This window comes from Apis cerana, linkage group LG1 (assembly GCF_029169275.1).
Source record: "Apis cerana isolate GH-2021 linkage group LG1, AcerK_1.0, whole genome shotgun sequence".
In the NCBI taxonomy this organism is placed as follows: Eukaryota; Metazoa; Arthropoda; class Insecta; order Hymenoptera; family Apidae; genus Apis; species Apis cerana.
Window position 1 is genome coordinate 22,215,564 of NC_083852.1, and position 14,755 is coordinate 22,230,318.

General features: G+C 45.7%; 1 protein-coding gene across 1 annotated transcript in view; it reads right to left on the reverse strand.

The window, feature by feature from the left end:
* Positions 1 to 2,475: 2,475 nt before the first annotated feature.
* LOC108001996 (retinal homeobox protein Rx1-like) overlaps positions 2,476 to 14,755 on the reverse strand; it is a 37,131-nt gene continuing 24,851 nt past the window's right edge. Inside the window, exons 3-5 of the mRNA XM_062082498.1 lie at positions 5,607 to 5,704; positions 5,319 to 5,497; positions 2,476 to 5,150 (exon numbers count right to left, since the gene is read on the reverse strand). Of these exons, the coding sequence (XP_061938482.1) occupies positions 4,987 to 5,150; positions 5,319 to 5,497; positions 5,607 to 5,704 (441 nt within the window). The 3' untranslated portion in view covers positions 2,476 to 4,986. The remainder of the gene's footprint in view (positions 5,151 to 5,318; positions 5,498 to 5,606; positions 5,705 to 14,755) is intronic.

The following is a 14,755-nucleotide window of genomic DNA, read 5'->3' on the forward strand; positions in this document are numbered from 1 at the left end:
CATTCCCGATACGGTATCCATTTCCATCGTAGCCACCGAATTGTCTTCGAGGATTGTTTGAGCATTCCACTCCGTTGGTTTGGTGTTTCATTGATCTGCTTGGCCCTAAACTGGTCTTATTCGGTTCCCTTGTCGGTTCTTTACTTTGTCGGGGCAATAAGGTTAGGCAGGCCAGGCATCGAGCGATATTAGACAGACGAGGATGCCTCGGCCAGAATCTAGGTCCTCCTCACCAGCCCTCTCTTTCAACCGCTATCTCCTTCCCTCCCCCCATCCCCTTACCTGTCCCTAAACAAATTTAATAAAGCCACGATTTCCGTGCCAATTTCAGCCCTTAAGAGATTGCCGTGGAGACCAGTCGCCTTCAATCTCGATGATGTCGCTTAACGCGATATATATACGCGTTATTGCTGACCGATGAATTCGGCGTGAAACAATTACGACAACCAAGATACCCAACCTAGTCATCGTACAAACAGATGCAGACAAACTGTAATTAATTATCCTTTTAGCCGGTGATCGTTCTACCAAAATTTAGAATATCTAAATTAGAATAACTATCCAAATTAAACTCTGATTCTCGTGGTCGTTGCCCTATTATCCCGAATCGCCGCGGTTATTATAACTAATCGAGAAAAGTTTCCTGTTTTTTTATACTTTCTTTCTTTTTAACACGATCGAGCTTCTCTCACTCGATCCATGCACGCGCGAAACGCATAAACTTCCATAAAATTCCAAGGGTCGCGAAGATTATCGGCTAACACAAGCGTTTTCACGATCTTCGTCCTTTCGTACAACTATATCACTGTCGGTAGCTCACTTCTCGGCCCCGAGAGTATTATTAGTCTTTGGAGTTAGGGAGTACGCATGGACTCGAATCTCCAGGCTCGCTCGCATGGTTAACTTCTGCAAACAGGAATTACCATTTTATTGGGCGAGTTCTGCCACCCTCTTACCGCCGGCCCCTTCCCAGCCCCTTTCTCTCTCTCTGCCGCACTTCACAGCGACCCCTAACGCGACGATTGGAATACCTAATCGTTTCAGGGACCATTCAGCACCATTGTTCCAGCGAGCCGGCGTTGTTGGTGCTGTTAACGTCGAATCCTTTCACGCCCCGTCACCGCGCCCGCCCCCGCTTTTTTTTCCCGCCACCCTCGAAAAAGATAACCAGCCGGAGCGCGTCTTCTCGCACCCTTCCCTCCCTCTCCCTCTCTCTCTCTTGATTTATGCAGTTTTGCAGATTTTCGCTTTCACTTTTTTTCCTTCTTCCCTATTTTTCCCTTCTCCCCTCCCCTCCCCCCTCTCTCTCTCTCTCCTCGTTTTCAAGGGCTGGCGAGAGACCCTTTGTACGGCACGGTGGATGAATTACGGGGGTGGTAGACGAGTTTTTCGATTATGACTCTACCTCGACGGTGGTTCGAGGCTATTGTCGAGATCGTGGTTTTTTCGATTTTTAAAAGGGGGCGACGACGAGTGCCGTTTGTCGATTTATCAATCGGAAACGTTAAAAGATTGAAATTTTGTTTTTCATACAAATAAAAAAAAATATTTCTTTTTTAGTCCCGATATTTTTACCTTCGTTTCACGATGCACCATTTTTTAATCGGCAAATTACATTGCGCACGAACGATCAAAAGTTTTGAAATTAGTCGAACACATCAAAAAAAAAAAAAAAAAAAAGAAATAGAAAAATGGAAAAACATTTAACTGTCAACTTCCATTAAATATAACAACCACGCAAATCGAAACATTCGTCCCGGTGATCTTTAATAATTCTCTCGTTTTTCATCCCCCCCTAACTCTCCCCTCCCCTCCCCTCTTCTTCCACCGACTCTTTCGACTGGCAGAATTCATTCTTCGATTTCAATTAAGTCGAAAGTAAGACGAACAACGAGGCGCGCCTCAACTTGGCTCCTACGTTCTCCGCGAAATTAATTAAGCCTTAATTGAAATCGTTCTTTGAAATGCTAATTCTTTAACAAATACGCCGCGGCCTCGCGCGGAAACAATTAAAAATCCGTGGGACCTTTGGGTCCTCCTCCCTTTTCTCCTTTTTCTCCACTCGATTCTCTCTCTCTCTCCCCCCTCTTCTCTTCATCCTTTTTTTCTTTTTTCTTTTTTTATTCGTGCTTTATTAACGCGTCGCAATCGAACGAAACGATCGATCGGAGCAGAGAGAGCGGTCCCTTCGGAGGAAGAAGCGGAAAAAGCGGAAAAAACGGGGGAACGAAACGATCGATCGGCGTGCTCAAGGTGAAAAAAGGGAAAAGTGGCGAGATACAGATACAGCGGGGAGACAGGGAGATATTTCATTAGAGGATCTCGCAAAAAAACAAGTTGCAATTTCATCGTGTTTCGAAAGCTCGAGTTTCCTCGATTCTCGAAACCACCGATTTCTTTTTTTTTCTTTTTTTTTTCTTCTTCTTTTTTTTTTCCACGCGAGGATGGAACGATCCCGTTCAAAACGAACGTGTGGTATGATTAAATATGTACATCAAATTTTATTTCATCACGAGCAGGTATATATACAAATAGACATCCGGGGGTGGGTAACTGTCTACGTTCTTTCTTTCACCCTCTACTTAGAGCTCCTTGCCGCCGCTTTCTCTGGGAACTGACTGCCAGAGGAATCGAACAGTTTGATTGGGCGAAACTTAAGAAGGTGCTTAATCCTCGACTTGAAGATTTTCGAAACTGCGCGAGGCGATCAAGAAATCGTACAAGTGATAAAGAGAACGTGTTATGGATAAGTTGTATATATAAGTTGTCGTATCCAAAGATAGTTAATTATAATTTGACAGGATTTATAAATTGTAAAATTTGTAATATTCGAAGAAACGTAGAATGGTATATCGATTAAGACACGTTTTCATCTTTCGATCAAACTCTTGGATTCCAAAGAACGTCTAGCCAGTCCATCTTCCAAGCGGCGGTATCCGCATATCGTGATCGTTTATTACGTAACTTTATGCACAATTTTTTGTCTTAACGTATTAATACTGCAGAATATTGTTTATGTCAAAATGTGTCTCATCATTCTCTCTCTCTCTCTCTTCCTCTCTTTCTTTCTGTCTCTGTCTCTTTCTCTCTCTCTCTGTCTCTCTGTCTCTCTCTCTCACTCACACACACTCTCTCTCTCACTTCGAATCTCTATGCTACAAGAAATATTGATCTAGTCTCTGAGAGTTCATCGCACAGCTCGATCACTTCTGATCGAGCGACTCGCTAAACAAATTTTGGAAGAATTTCGCCTCGTTAAAATTTTGTGGATTGACGCTCGACGCTCGACGTTCATTCGATGATTAATCGAATGATCGTTCGCTGGTCAATTATTCTTAGTTAATCCATTTTCATGCCTCGTCCGCGTCTATGTTCGAAAAAAAAAAAAAAAAGAAAAAGAAAAAAAAATAAGTGACAAGTGTCGGCCGCAAAAGTAGCAAATATTCCTTGTCTACGCTCGTTTCGTTCGTTCTATCCGAGATACATGATTATCAAACAATTATGCTAATCGTATTTCGGATACAAGACCGTTAGTTTACAACGGAGGAAAACGATCGCCTCGGCCGGGCCACTGACCCCTTCGCGGTTTGTACCAATTCATTTCGTCGGGATACAGCCATTTTGCATATTTGAACGCCCACCGATCAACTCTAACTGTCATTCCGTTCATATCCGTGATTCGTCTCGTTCCGATAATTCCACGGTTCCGCGGGGAAAACTTGGAAATTGGAAATTTTTCTTTCTCTTTTCTTTTTTTTTTTTTTTCGATATCTCAATGACAGCGTTGGTGTTGTTGATCGTGTTAAGAGTGTGACAGAAATTGAAAGGATTTTAAATATTTCGGATCGACTCGTTTCGCCTCGATTTTAACTTTTCATTCGTAACGTGGCAATTCGAGTGAAAAATTATGACGATCGAGAAGACGTTTGTTGTCTCGTTTCGATTCTCCCGATTCGAATTCTTGGTTCGTTAAACGATACAGTTAAAAATCGTGTTCCGAATTTGAAGACCGTCCGTTCGATCTCCAAGTCGAAAGGACACCGTGCACTCTTAACGCGACTCTTAACGTGTGGCTCTTAACGAAAAATTCACACGTCGCACGAATCTCTGGCCGAGTCGTTTGAACTGATATCCGGATCGTCGCTCGCTTCTTCGCCGATACGCGCAAAATAAAAATCTTTATCCGTAATCCAGGTTCGACGGGACGTCGGTTTTCGCGACGCTTTGAAACCTCGTTTAAAACTATACGTAATATATTACTTACTGAGCTGTACCGTTCAGGAAATTATGGAGTTATCCTTCGCAGTTCTAACCGGAAAGAATCGTCTTTGGATCTTACAGCTACTCCTCCGTCCGTACGAACGCACTACGAAAAAATGTCTCTGACCCCTTTCTCTTTATTGCACTATTGTTATCCTGAACTAGTTCGACCGAAAAAAACTGACCACCCAAAACCGAAACTGGGATTATTCTCGGATCTCGGATTTTTCCACCGAATTTCAAATTTCTCTTCCTTCTTTTCGTCTCTTCTGTTCTCGCAAGAGAACGAGCGCATCACGGTTCCCTTCGTCCCTTCGTCAAGAAACGATACAACAAAATTTGATCCAGTCAATCAGTTACGATTAACCAACGACCAAACCTCTCCTCTCGATTATTATACCACCGGCAATTAATAATCGAACCGGCGTAATAATCGTCCCTTTCCTCGTCCACCCGCCCTCGCACTCTTCGGCACGTTGTGTTCGATAAAACGGTTTCCAACGGTGGGATAGAAACGACGCCGCGGAAAGAGGGACGAGGGAACGTGTTTGTCGATCCGTCTGCCCGTTACCGGACACTGTTTTCTCCAGTTTCTCCAAGGATCTAGTTGTTCTAGGGGAGAGTGGTAGTTGTTTTCGCTTCTCGTCACGCCCGCGGTGTTAAAAGCGTGGCCACGGCTTGGCCGTGGTCGGGTTGATACTGCCTTCCTGGGTCGTACGTTAAACTTCAGACCATTTGTAATCCTTTAGTGATGCTCTCGACGTGCTCCTTGGCCCGCATTCTCAGAGCCTGGATGCTCGTTGTGCGCGGATCGTGACCAGGCGGACTGGGTGGCGCCGCTGGGACGTGCCCTCCGCTCCCTATGCTCGTCATCCCTGCGCTCAGCCCGCCTGAAAAACCCATCACGATTTTATACACTTTTATATTTCTATTGTATTTCCACAATCAACCGATACTTCGCGCGAGCAACGCCTCGTCGAGTTCAACAGAGTTCATCACTCGTGATGATTTGGGGATAATTTCAAATCGATCGTTCGAGTTCGGTCAGAGAATCTCACCTGGTACCGCGCTTCCAACGGCCCCAACATTGGGCGGCGACGGCAATCGTCTCGGGGACGTTAGATAACTGGGATATCCCGTGTGAGGTGCAGCGAGAAAGCCGGGAAGAGCGCTCAACAGACCAGGAGGAGTGAGCCAAGGATCTCCCGGCAAACCCAGAGCCGGCCCAGCCACGTTTCTGCAAAACGTGAAAATCATATCGTATCGATCGGCACAATTATCCAAGGGACGCGATAATTTGTACAAGTTGTTCGCAGGAGACTGTTTACTTTCGAGAGTATCATTACCTCATGTTGCCGGGATGATGATACTCGCTGAGGCCGAGTCTCGCTGCTTCCATCTTCTCCTGCCTGCGCCATTTTGCCCGCCTATTCTGAAACCACACCTGAAACACAAAACGGTAGGAGCACGGTTTATATATCGGCGACGCGGATTGAAACGGTTCAATTCAACTTTCAACCCCGTGAAAACTTCAAAAACGTCGATCAAAACGAACGTTGCTGGGGCGGGAGCGTGGTTACATTTACTCGTTCATGCAACTTTCAACCTCGAAAATCATGCATTTCGAATCGTTTAACAAATTTACCGTTGGAAACGGAATGGAAACGGCTCTACGGAAAAGCGAATACAGGGGAAAGTGTACGGTTGGAAAAATTCTTCGCGAGAGCGAGAAATCGAAGGAATAGAAGGTTTGCAGAGAGACAAGGGAAAGACAAGGGCCGAGCAAGTAAGAAAATGGAGTTCCTTTGGCGATACTCGCGATACCGTGCAGGCGAGAAAAGTGGCTGCCAAAGCCCTCTTATCCCTTTCCTTCCTCCCTTTCTCGAATTCCCATTCTCCTCTCCCTTGCAAAACTCCCTCTCCTCGTCTTACTTCTAATCTTCTCTCCCTGCCTCGTTCATCCTCTCTCGAACCCGTAGCGTTCACTTCGTTCGTTCGAGGTTGGCCGTGTTGCTGCTCCCTCGGCGACGAGAAAGGGGGGTTGCGGAGAGAAATGTCTCTGGGCGGGGCGGTCCACCCCTGGAGGCAGCACGGGCCAAGAAAAGGAGGTAAGAAGGGATCTCGTAGGGTGAGGAGAGTCCGCGCGGGGACCACCCTTCCTCGACATCAAGAGGGTAACGAGGGTAACTGCGGGGCGAAATCGAAAGTGAGCGACGTGACGGCTCTCTCTCTCTCTTTCCTGTTCCAAGGTGGACCGAAGGAAGTACAGGAGAGAGAGAGAGAGGGAGAGAGAGCGGGATTCAACGATATCCAAGGAGGGACGAAAAGGACGGTCGGCCATGTTGATTTCTTTATTGTAACATGGCTGCTGTTGGCAGCCCGCTAAAGTCTATCGCGATAAGTATCGGCTGCTGGCTTCTCGCCTTATGAATTATTCAGTGCCGCAGTGACACGCCGATAGGCCCTATTCCGTTTAGTCCGTGATGAGTGTACGGGCAGAAGCGAGAAAGAAAGGAAATGGGATGGGGGAAGAGAGAGAGAGGCACGAACGATCGGTCATGGACATCCTTTTTTGGCCCTGCTCCGTCAAATCGTACGATCGTTAAGGATTGGCAGTCACGGTTCGTGCGGTATAACAAATAAATAAAATAATTTTTAAATTTAATTTCTAAATCTTAAGACGAATTCGTGTTTTGTAAAATTTGTGAAAGATAGATCCAGGTTCGAGAAACCTTTTTCTTCTCGATCGTTTTTCTTTTTTTAAGCGACACCGTCGGTTTCCATTGGATGGTTAGGATATACAACCGATAATAAACCAATCCGATTCGCGCGGGGTTGTACAGCTGGTGAAATCGGATTTCCCAACAAGACTTCCGTTGCAACGAATATCCTGCCCGTCTCCGGCGAGCCGTGACGGAACGCGCGTGCGTCACCAAACAAACTCTCCGTATCCCTCGTCTCCTCTCGTGCTACGCCGCCACCTAGACGACACCGTACCATTTCACTCGACCTCGTTTTATTATGTAATCCACTCCATAATTTCCCGTTTAACTCCCCCGTCAAATCCTCTCCTCGTCCCCTTACCTTCTTTTTTCTTTCGCTTTCTCACCCCGCTCCACCAGCGTCGCGACACGGATGTCGCGTTCGAACAATAAATAACCGACAAATTGAATGTCCCCGTCTTTGTCGTTCTTCTCGTCGCCTTGCTCGTCGTAATCGACGATGGAAGAACGGCCAAAAATACGGGAAGGAACGAAAACATCCGCGTTAGCTGGATAACTGTCTGGTAAGGCAGCAATGTTAAGAAGCGGAGGGGAACGGATATCGAGGCATTCCCGAGCTCATCAGAGCGATATTCCGCTCTCGACGACGAGAAGCAATTTTCTTTCCTTGCTCCGTGGATGAGGAAAGGCCATGGACAAGATGCCACGTCGAAATGATGGGAAAATAAGCGAATTTCCCTTCGTATCTCTTATATATCCACTTCTTCCCGTCTTTCATCCTTCCACCGTCTTTTTGTCTCTTTCTCTCTGTCCCTCTCTATCCACCTCTCTTTCTCTCTCTCTCTCAGGCCTCCTCCACCCCTCGACTAACGACGCTTGTCGCGTATACAAGGACCGTATCCTCCTTCTCTCTTCTCTTTTCCCCCTCAGAAGAAAGGTGAGTTGTTCGTTGGTGGCTCGAGTCTCTCTCTCTCTCTCTCTTTCTCCCACTCGCTCTCTGCTCGTCGCTCTCTCTTCCTCTTCCTTTCCTCTCTCGCGGAAATATAAAGAACAGGGCTAACGCTGCTTAACCATTTTAGGTCGTAAATTTATTAGAGTAGGTACTTCCACCTTCTCCATCTCCGACCCATCTTTCCCCGCCCACCTTCTACGTTTCGTTCCTCATCCTTCGGCTTTCTTCTTTCTCGGCCAACCATCCATCTATCCATCCATCCATCCATCCATCCATCCGCCCACCCCCCCTATCTCAATGCGGCACAACGCTCCTCGGCAATGATATTGCGAAGGTAAACTCGCTTAGACGGTTTAAATGCAAGAAAATTGGAATAAAATGGAAGTAATTCCGGGATTAAAATTGCACGTTCCGTTTGCTTGGCCACGGAACGCCACTCTCTTTCGCGCTCGGAATAGATGAAAATTTCAACGTAGAAAAAATGATTTCCTCGAGATTTTCCGCATTATTTTTCCTCCGTGTTTTGAAATATTCGATATACCCGTTTCTTCTTTTTCCTTTTTTAAATGATAGAATCTTATTATTCCTGAGTAAAACGTTGCTGCTGCACTTGGGCGAATTCCCTCGATGAATAATCGATGAAAAATAAAAATAAAGAAAGAAAAAAAAAGGTACACGCACGCGCGTACCCGAAATATCTAATTCACGGCGATGGAGGCAGAGAGGCGACGGATGCACGAATTTTCGTTAATCTTTTTTTCCCTTCCATTTGGCGCGCGGACTACGCTCGAAACGCGTTCGAAATCGCGTTCACGCCAAGCCCCGTTACTTTCGACAGAAAACCACTTTGCGTGGCGGTGCGCTTTGCAGTCGGACCCGGAAAATCTCGGCCCCGGTTTAGGGGAACACCGGCTAACAGAGTGGTCGTTTACAGGGAAATATCGACGTTAACGTCGTTCAGGCGGCCGCGTAACAGCTTTCGTCGATCACCATCGGCCGTACATTGACGAGGAGCACGGCGAAATCTCGCGTATCGCGGCAAAAATCACTTTCTTTTTTTCTCTCTCTCTTTTCTCCCCCCCTTCCCTTTCCCATAGATTGTTGCCATTTCTTTCTCCCCACATTTCCAATCATCTTCCCTGCTCGAGAGCGCATCGTTCCGGGACGATGATCGCTTTATCCTCGCCGACGACCGGCGAATTCGGATTAGCGCCGGTAAAAAGGTATTCGAGAGCCGCTCACGCCACGTCGAACTCATTGTCGTTCGTGCCGGTATTAACAGATTTCGGCTATTGTTCGACGACCAGGGTGGCCCTCTCGTTTCGTGAAAGAGTTGCAGAGAGAGAGAGAGAGAGGTGTCGCGCGTTTGCGGTTCTTCCTGTCTTTTCTCTACTTTCCATCTCACCTTCCAATCCCTTTATCATCTTTCTTCTAATTTTACGCGATAGAATCCTTTCCTCCTTTCCCTTTTCGATTAAAAAACGATCTATAATCGTACGAGTTACAGAGAACGTTCCTTCCGAAATTCGGTTCAGACGTTCGATCCGATACAGAAGCTTTCGATCTAATTTAATGATAAACTCTTTGCGAAATTCTTTAATAGTGCGCACAGTGTCGATTACTTTGGCAACATCTGGCGTGTATTTAGTACCAGAGAAACGAATTCGAAGAAGATCCCATTCTCCTATTCTCGTCGATCCAATAGATCGTGTATCGTCGTTTCCGGAAGGGGGGAGAAAGGGATGGATAGACAACCGGAGTTATATACTCTTCCTCGAGTATATTACAAGTTTATCAAAGCTCTGTCGTGGATGTGAGCAGAGGGGCAGAGGGGGGAGGGCGGGCACGTTTGGAACGTATAAGGCTAGATTCCGGTCCAGGGCACCGTGACCGTGGTATGCATAGAGAAGGGAGATGTTTGGAGAGGGTTGGAGTCTATTATTCACCGTGCTTTTTATACACCCCTCCTTCTTCTCTCTCTTTCTCTCTCCCTCTCTCTCCAACTCTCAACCACTCTCCTTCCCTACCCTAGCCCTATATACTATTTCCCCCTTCCACCTCCAGGGTCCTGTCAAACTGTCGTGCAAATTCAATTCTATGCAGTCGTTCTCATTTCGATTTTCACGAAGGAGCGAGGAGAAGCGGAAAGGAAAGCCGCCAACCAACAACACCAGCAGCAGCAACAACAACAACAGAAGCAAATCCAGTCGCTTATGCATCCGCACTGCGGATACGATTCGAGGATAATCGACGATGCGGCGTGACTCGTGCACCGTGCGAGTTAAATCAATTCGAAACGGAGGGCGATGGGTGGTCGGTTTCTGGTTCGACCTCGCTCCACCAACTTTCCTAAACAATTTTCATTTTCGATCACGTATCGTCCACGCGCGCTCGAACGAGTCTTTCCTCTTTTTCCAATTTTTCCATTTTTAATCCGTGCACTTTTGCGGAGGAACGTATGAAATATTCGATACACGTGGGATTGTATAGAGATAAATTGTAGGTGGAGAATGGAAGACAGGAATGAAGGAAGAATTGGAAGGATGAGAAAAATGGATGAGCGCCACTGGCAAACTCCTCCAATAAAGCCACCCCTGTCGTTGCGTGTAATCACCCTTAAACACTCCAACGCCCCGGTCTAACCCCGGTGTACTGCGATACAATACTAATGTGCTACAAATAACATCCCAAACACGAGGCGATTTCACTTTTACAATGAGGCTAAACGGCTCCGCGTACGGCAACGACGTACGGATACGAACATCGGATCGTTCTCTCGTCGAGAGGATCCTTGTACACCCGTGTTGTGCCGAACAATGAGCCTTGTTTGTGCGTTTTCTTTTCGTGGCGGAGAATCGTCAAGAATCGTTTTCTGTGAAAGAAAGTCAATCGACGATCGAACAGCGATGATCCGGGATTCTGCTCGAGACAGAATAATAATGGAATAACAACGAATTGGCGAAATTCGTAAGGAAAGTTCGACGATTTAAAAAGAAATAATTGGAAGATGGATGAAAAAATGAGGAGAATGAAAAGATTTTGCGAAAATCTCATTGATTATACGTATTTTTTTTTATCGAAGAATCGCGATTGTTTTGATTGCGTGATCGTTTATTTCATCTGCTTAAGCTCCAAGATAAATATACGAAATATTCGACGCTATTCGATCCATTTGAAAGGGTGGAACTTAAATATCAAAACGAATATTTCACGAACCGATATTAATCACGGCTAAACAGTCGCTTAATCGACGAGCTTAAAATTATCCCACTATGCTTTCCTATCTTATTTGTGATCGTTCCGCGCCATTTGTGCCAACGGCGCAATTTTCTTCTATCCTTTTAATGGCGAGCCAAGTACCGAGAATAAATGTTATTAATACGGCCCGAGAGGACGCGATCTTTTCAGATAACAAAGGATTATTAGATTGCAGTTAATCTAAAGATAGACGGACGGAAAGTGAAGGCAAAGCTGGTAATTCTGAGGAAAGAGGAAACCGTGCCAGTGAGAATAATATACTGGCAATTACGTGCAAGCAGCCTTAATATCTTCTTTTTCCTTCTTTACTTATTTTTTTTTTTTTACTTCCCTTCTCTCTCTCTCTCTCTCTCTCTCTTTCTTTTCTCTTCTTTTTTTTGTTATAGAAGGATTATGGACGATCGACTTTCTCAATGATCGGAGAAACACGGAAGTGTCAAGAACACGATTCGTGCCCTGAAATTCGATCCTTCTTATTAAGACCCTGTCGACGTCGAAGGAAAGAGGGGTTTAAATCGAACGCAGGATGCAAGGGGCTGGCCGTTACCGAGCAAAAATATAATTCAGCAAACTTATGAAAATCCTGCAGCTTTTCTGCTTAAGGAAACACGTCGATCGATTCTGGCAATGATATGATCAAGCGTATCTATATGTATCTACGTTATTTAGCAGTGAAATCTGTCGATCTGTAATGTGTATCTAAATGTATTACACATCGATGGTTATAATTAAAGCGATATGATGAGAGTAAATAGTCGATAATGAATAATTTATAGCTCCACTTCGATAAAAGTTAATATTAATTTTATCAAAAAATATTTGTGTGTGTGTGTGTGTGCTTTTAATAAATGCAAGAATGAAAAATCTAAAAGCTGTCGTTTTTAAAAATGGGCGATCAATTAAAGATATTTTATAAAAATTTATCCATGTCTTAAATGTTATAATCCGATTATTAAAATTGATCATTTATGAAAAGCTAAAAGCGTATAATTTTCTGATTTCAAATAGAATTTTATAAATTTCGATCGATTAATAATTAAATCATTTATCCTACATAGTAAAGAAGAGATTTTCTTTAATAATTTTCTAAATATCAAGAACGTTCGATATGAAATTATTGTCGTTACACTTTAATCTATTCGTAAAACAAAAGATCCCGATTGAACAAGCAATTTAATTTATATGTACATATCCTCAATTACTATCCAAGCACGAATATATATACCTTAGCTACCTTCAAACAAAATCTTAATTAAAATCTTAAATTCAGCCATCCATCCGAACGAATCCCTTAATAGAAACCGTTTCTCCACCTTCCCACCCCCAGATCTTAAATACTATCGATATTTTAAAAATATCCAAGGAGCCACAACAACACTCGCTTTCCGTTATTAATTAACCCCATCGAGCCGTGCTGTCCCGCACGTTTCGTATCGCGATCAAAATCGCGGCAAGAATCAAAGCCGAGCATCCTTTATCCGACGGCTCCGGTTGTCATCGGCCTCGTGGTCCCGGTTTAAAAAAGTTGGTCACAATGCGAGGCCGGGCCGTTCCCGACTCCCGGCCTAATCACGAGGGCGTATCGCGTGAATGAGCCGAGCAGAAATTCGGCAAATTAGCCTTATGGCCCTCGTATTTTGACACCGCGCGTTCATTGTCCCTTCGCGGACTCCCTTTCTCGCTCGGCAGCCGCGGAATCGGATTCGACTCAATGCACCCTTTGTCCGCGGACCTATTTACCGAGCAATATGCTCCCAACCCAGCACGGGAACGACTTCTCCGCTCTCTTTTCGCGTGGATACACGGAAATCTCGCGGCCTCGACCATTCCTGATTTGCTTCTTTCTTCTCCTTCCGTTTAATTCGACCAGCCCAGCTACTTTTGTGGATCCAGTTTAAAGGAAAGCCCGGGCTTCGTGTCGGGGAAAGGGGAATAATATTCGAATCTTTGAGGCAGGGATGGGGACGGTTTATGGCGAGGCAGGGAGAGGTGATCGTTGACGCGAAAGTTGGTGAAAAAATATCGGTGTTAACGCGAGTACAAAGGAAATTAACGGTTACCAACAGGCGGACCACCCCCGATTACGATAATTGGAAGCGGAGGAAAAAAGGTGGAAAAACCGCGAAAAAACGGGGCGGATAAAGGAACGCGTGCAGCCGGTTGCAGCGACGTGGCTGCACGTGAAAATCCGTCGCCGATGTAATAACTCTAATAACTCGTAATAAAGCCCGGCTGGAGTCATATTAGCGTCAGGAGCACGCGTGGGCGCACAAAGGGCGGCCGCCCTCGACAAACACTGTGACTTTTGATGATTATTAACTTCACGGGCCAGCCACGTCGACCAGGAGATGGGTAACGGAGGGAAAAGGTGAAGGGGAGAGGTATCCGTAGGCCGTGCACAGTAATCTGTTGCCCCGTAGGCTTTTCCACCCCTCCCCTCCTTTCTTCCTCCACCTTTTCTCTCTCTCTCTGTTCCACCCTGGAAGAGCCACCCCTCCTATCACCGCCTGGGAACCAAATTAATAGTTAGTTCTGTTGGATATATCTCGAATTCGGTGTATTCCCCGGCGAATGACCCACCCTTCCTTCCCTTTCCTTCCTTCTTGTCTCTGGCTGCGTTTGACATCGGTTACTCGTTAAAGGGCCGTGCGATATCTCGATCAAACGAACCTCTTGCGGCCCTCCAATGGGGTTAATTGAACGGGATCGCGGAATTGATAATTTACGGTACCCTTTGCACCGGCCAGTTCGTTTTCGGGATAAACGGGGCAGGAGGGAGGGGTGGAAGAGGAGTTTGAATCGATCACTCATGATCATCAATGGTATCCCCGCGCAAATTTTCATACCGCAACCTCGTTCCTTAAAAAGAGATTAAATAAAAAAGAGATTAATCCATCTAGCTCGTCCATCTCGAGACGTTTCTCTTTTTTCTTTTTTTAATTCTTCTTCATCCCAACAATATATCCCAAAAATTAGCACGAACTCTGAGAAAGTTTGCTCCGTTTACGAGAAATCGGTAGGATCGTTTATCTCCAGTTTCCAGTGGATGCGAGGCGGATCACGGGACAGTTTAGTGTTACTAATCCTTGGGGAGGGGGGAGCGCGATTTTCAGGTTGCGCATTCATCGTTCCGGCTCGAGGCCGGCACGGAGTTTGTTACCTGGCCGAGAAATCTCGAACTCTTGAAACGGATATATTTTCACGAAGTGACATTCATCCCCGTCGGAGAGAGTGGCTCGGTTCTGCCTTTGTAAAGGATCCCCTCACGGTTGCATTTTGCATCTATGCGCCGGCTCAAGACCGACCCCAGAGAGAGAAAGAGAGAGAGAGAGAGAGAGCGCGCATGCAGCGGCAAGAAATTCGATCTTAAACCACTCGGGAAAAAAAACGGAGACGAGCCAATGAAGGCGAGGAAAGGAGGGGGTTAGAAACGAGGGGAGGTTGAGGGGGAGAGGAGGGGGAGAAGAAGGAGGAGGAGGAGGAGGAGGAGGAGGAGCAGCAGCAGCAGAAACCAGTGGAATTGAATACGTTTGTACCTGAGCACCGACAATGGGCTTCGTAA